Here is a 5,000-nt window from a genome sequence, read left to right on the forward strand (position 1 = left end):
TTATAAATCCCTTCATAACAAAGCTCCTGTCTATTAATCTGAACTTCTTCATCCCTATACTCCATCAAGAATCCTACGATCCTGTGACCAGGCTCTGTTGGTGGTCCCTCACGTTAGGCTAAAGCATAGAAGGGAGCGTGCATTTGCGGTGGCTGGGCCACGACTCTGGAATACCCTGCCTTTAGAGATCAGACTGGCCCCTTCCTTGTCTATTTTTAAGTCATTGCTAAAAACTTTTTTATTTTCCTTAGTGTACTGACTACTGTGATATGCTAAATTTTGAAATGGGTGGTTTTAAATTTTTGTCTGGTCTATTTTTCAGGTATGTGTAATATTCTTGCTCTTCTGTAAAGCACTTTGGTCAGCCGGGAGGCTGTTGTAAATGCGCCATACAAATAAAATTGAAATTGAAATAGTCTAGTTAACTTCTTGATGACCTGTCATACTTGGCAGAGTCTGATAAATCTGACGGCTTCTAGGCTGTGTCATGCATTGTACTAACCCTGTGGAAACCAGAATGTTTTTTCCCTCTGAGCATTTAAAATGAGTCAAACCATTGTGCTCAGAATTCAACTAGTACATCAAAGACTCATGTTTTTAAATGTCTAGAATCAGAACACAAGAATACGGTCTGCTGTATGACTAAGTTCAACAACTTGTGGGTCACTGTGAACTCAGAAGACAGCATGTTCTCTTCTGCGTGCAGGGTATGACATGTCCACCTTCATTCGGAGGTACAGCCGCTACCTGAACGAAAAGGCAGTCTCATACAGACAAGTGGCTTTCGACTTCGCGAAAGTAAAAAGAGGGTAAGTCTGTTTTTTAAAGGTATAGTTCAGCCAAAAAATGAGAGCTCTTTATTGAATTGGTTGTCTGTTCTTGTCAAAGGGCGGATGGCGTAATGAGAACTATGAACACAGAGAAGCTCTTAAAGACCATCCCTATCATCCAAAACCAGATGGATGCACTCCTCGACTTCAACGTGAGTTTATGATCACAAAAGCTAGACTTATTTAGACTTGAGCTCCATATGCACTAATGGCTTGATCTTTCTTCAGTGGTCTTTTCCACTTGTTTTTTCGTAATTGCATTGGTTTTCAGTTCTTGCAGCATAATAGTCTCAATCCAAATTGTGTTTGGCTTATTTTGTGTCAGCAGGTAAACGCTAATGAGCTCACAAATGGGGTCATTAATGCTGCATTCATGCTTCTGTTTAAAGACGCCATCCGTCTGTTCGCGGCCTACAATGAAGGGATCATCAACTTGCTTGGTGAGCTGTTATCCTGCTTGTGCTTTAAAAACTTAAAGTGGGCTATCCTACATATTGACTTTTACCATTTATCTCTACTGTTGGTTCCTGTTACAGAGACCTTTGAAATTAAAGTATCAGCCCACTCATCGACAATTGCTTCGGACTCTGACCCTGACTCGTCACTCAGTTTTATGACAGTTTGTTTACTGCCTGAGAGCTGTAACCCATAAAACAAACCCTTCCTGTACATATCAATAGTCTAAGAATGTATTATTGGGCCAAGTAAGGACATTGTCACTGTTCAGGGCCATAAAACTAGCAATTTTGGAACAACATGAACATGAGTAAATTATGACAATTTTCATTTTTTCCTTTAGAGCATCACAGTCCCGCCCACAGCTGGTGCCGGAAGTAAAAATTCAATGCAATTTCTGCATTGACATTTGGGGTATAAGCCATAAAAACGTTACCATGCATGGTAGACTTAAAACCAGCTACGGCTGTACTAAGCGATAGTATATGCTCATATAAATGCAAAAGGATCATGGGGCACTAACCTTGTTTTGATATAAATGCCTTTTATTCGCGATGTCTTGGCTAAGTACTTCATTACCCACAATCCCACAGTGATGCATCTGATTGGTGGAGCTCGTGTAACCGTCTGGTTAAACCCCGCGAAGGTCCGTGAAGACTGAAGATCATTAATAAAAAAATAAAATAAAATAAAAACCAGTGTTGCGTTTTTGCACGTTAGATTTATCAGTGCAATCATGATCTTCTTGGCTGCCATGAGAGTTTTGCAGGGAGGTTGGTAACTTAGCTAGGCTACTGTAGCCTTCATATGGTATGAGTCATATCAAGCATTTTATGATGCCACTGTCAAAACAATATTTAGCCTAGGCATACCTTTTTGTGCATTTACTGAACATTTGTGTAATGGCAACGACATGTGTTGACGACTGAGCGGTGATTGCAGTCAGGTACAAAGCACTGCACCATGTTGCTGACGTTATTGTTAACGACTTCCACACACGCACACAATATATAAAATACACGATGATAAATATAAAAATCAATACACAATACCTATATAAAACACTATTTATTTACACGATTGTAAATTCACTACATTCACTATATAAAATAAAATTCACTGGAGGAAAAAGTTCACGCGAGCGGCCATCATCAGATTTGGAAGTTGCTCAAAAGGCTCGTTCGCGGTTGTGGCTTCAGTCGAATTCAATGAGGCGCGGTGGTTTATGGGATGAGTAGTTCCTGCGCTCAAAATGAAAATATGTACACAGTCTTGTACCTTTGACTTTTTTTGGATTTTCTCTTAATTTTTTCACTCGAAATGATATGGTATATGCTTATGAGTTCAGCCGTAGCTGGTTATCCTCACACATGCACTAAAACTCTTTCGATACGGATTTTTCCGAAAGTCAATGGGAGAAATGAATGGGAAATTTACTTCCGCCACCAGAGCTCTCTCGGGCTGTGGGCGGGACTGTGATGCTCTATTTACTCCGAGCCAAAAGGCATTGCTTTCTAGTTTGTGGAAGAGCAGATTTTATGTGATTTTAATCTTTATTATTCTTATTTTTGATATCGTAGCAGCAGAAATATCAGATTATCATATCACAATTTAAATCGCTACCACAATATTTGTTAAAACAATTGAAATATGATATTTTTACTAAATCGAACAGCCCTACTTAGAGTGTTTGTGTTGGACGGCTCCGTTCAGGGGCTGAGCTGCATCCGTTGGCTTCATTCAGTGGTTACATGTTGGATGAGAGTTTCTGTGAGAGGCTGACATACTAGTGAGAGTGGCTTCGGGTCATATTGTGATGACAGATGCCAAGCATAACTCTGGTGAAGTCGCAGGGCGAAAAAACAAGCCCCCTTAAAATGTGGTTAGGAGTGCAAAGCCATCTCAAAATCTGACTTCATACCTTTTCCCATGTGTAGAGAAGTACTTTGACATGAAGAAAGCCCAGTGTAAAGAAGGCCTGGACATCTATAAGAAATTCCTCACTCGAATGACGAGAATCTCAGAATTTCTCAAAGTGGCGGAGGTAAGACGGTGTAACCTGTGCTATGGGGTCCCTGCTTATTTAATGACACACATTTACCAGCTCTTTTCTGATCATGACAGCAAGTGGGAATCGACCGAGGGGACATTCCAGACCTATCACAGGTGAGGAAAAATAAATTGGCCTTGTTTTTGAATTTGTTTTTTGAAAAACTTACAATGACTGCTTTCCCTTCTGCCCATTAGCTACTTATCTGTCACTCTGCCCTTATTTCACAAGATACGGCTTGAGATCCTCAGCCAAACGTGGCACGGCTGCATTAGATCCAAACAAGTGCAAGTTGTAGAACTCTCTAACCTGCAGTTACCTAGAAATCTCAATACGTAACACGAGTTATAGGAAAAGTCATCAGAGAGTTCTAGAACTGCAGCTAATTTGCTTGTGCAGTGAGGCAAGCCTGCAGTGCTCGACGCATGCGGACATCTCTGCATGACGCTGGTGGGGAAAGCTATTCTAACTGTCCACAATGCTTGATTCATACAGCACATAAAGGTGTGAGGCTGTGGGCAGCTTACAGGTTTAAAACTAAATTCAGTTCTAGGTTTAGGTCCGATTTCAATTGTTTTCTTTTTAACAATTAGCTTTTTACTTGTGTGTTAAGGAGACAGTGTGAACAAGGAAATTATAATTTTTAGAATCATGCCCTGTTAATATGGGGTTTTCATTGGATTCTTAAACTTTTTTTGTGTGATCTCCACCTTTTATATGTATATAGAAGTCTATTTTTATTTATTTTTTTCAGATAATGCAATTTTTCTCCATATATTAACTTAAGATTTCTGGGTCTCTTTTTATTCTGCTTAACATTTCTGCAGTTTCTTAAATGCAATGAAAAAAACCTCTGTTAAACTACCACCTTTATATTCTGTATCTTTCCTTATCTTTTCGTTTTCAGTTTACAGTTTGTGTAAGTACCTGCATCTCACTCTCTTCTCTCTGTGTTCAGAGCTTTTGGTTTGTACCTTTGCATGCTGTCTGTGTTTTTGTACAGCAGTGAAACTTCACTTAAGGGGACATTTTTGTCTGTAGGATGTTTTCAATGTTGTGCATAAAGTGATCTTTTAAAAAATTGATTTTAAGTTAAGTATATGTGAACATTAAATTTTATATATATTTTTTGATAATTCATATATGAACAGTGATTCTATATAATTGTCATTATCAAGACATTAAAAAAAACATACATAACATAAAACATAAATCTATTTAGTTATAATATAATGAAAAGTGAGTTTTTTTATTTCTGTATTTATTTATTTTCCAATTAGTTAATTTAGTTTATTCATATCAAATCCAAGGCTTATTAAAACTTTTCTCAGATAGTAAAGTCATTGCATCATGTACAACATCAAGAATATTATTTCAAAATCCATTTAAGGGTTGTTCATAGTAAAGTCATTGAGTCTTATTCATGTTAAAAAAATAGCACATGTCCTAAAACATTTAAGACCAGCTACATTATTTTAAAGATTTTAAGTTGTCAAAAGTGCCCCTAATTAGATCAACCACCACTATATGTTGCGTGTGTATATTTGTGGTCTTTGTGTGTCTGTGTGTGAGTACTGGCCTGTAAGCTAATGTTTCCATACCTCCAGGCCCCCAGTAGCCTTCTGGATGCCCTTGAGCAGCATTTGGCTTCATTAGAGGGGAAA

At 38.3% G+C, this 5,000-nt stretch overlaps 1 protein-coding gene across 20 annotated transcripts in view; it reads left to right on the forward strand.

Moving 5' to 3' along the window:
* The window catches only part of LOC132127702 (phosphatidylinositol-binding clathrin assembly protein-like), a 46,281-nt gene that overhangs the window by 19,235 nt on the left and 22,046 nt on the right, over window positions 1-5,000 (forward strand). For all 20 annotated transcript variants that reach the window (XM_059539727.1, XM_059539726.1, XM_059539728.1 and 17 more), the window contains 6 exons: window positions 707-809; window positions 889-982; window positions 1,159-1,270; window positions 3,224-3,330; window positions 3,411-3,452; window positions 4,944-5,000. The exon at window positions 4,944-5,000 is cut by the window's right edge and continues 29 nt beyond it. In XM_059539727.1, the coding sequence (XP_059395710.1) occupies window positions 707-809; window positions 889-982; window positions 1,159-1,270; window positions 3,224-3,330; window positions 3,411-3,452; window positions 4,944-5,000 (515 nt within the window). The remainder of the gene's footprint in view (window positions 1-706; window positions 810-888; window positions 983-1,158; window positions 1,271-3,223; window positions 3,331-3,410; window positions 3,453-4,943) is intronic.

The sequence above is a fragment of the Carassius carassius genome, chromosome 45 (genome assembly GCF_963082965.1).
Source record: "Carassius carassius chromosome 45, fCarCar2.1, whole genome shotgun sequence".
Lineage (NCBI taxonomy): Eukaryota > Metazoa > Chordata > Actinopteri > Cypriniformes > Cyprinidae > Carassius > Carassius carassius.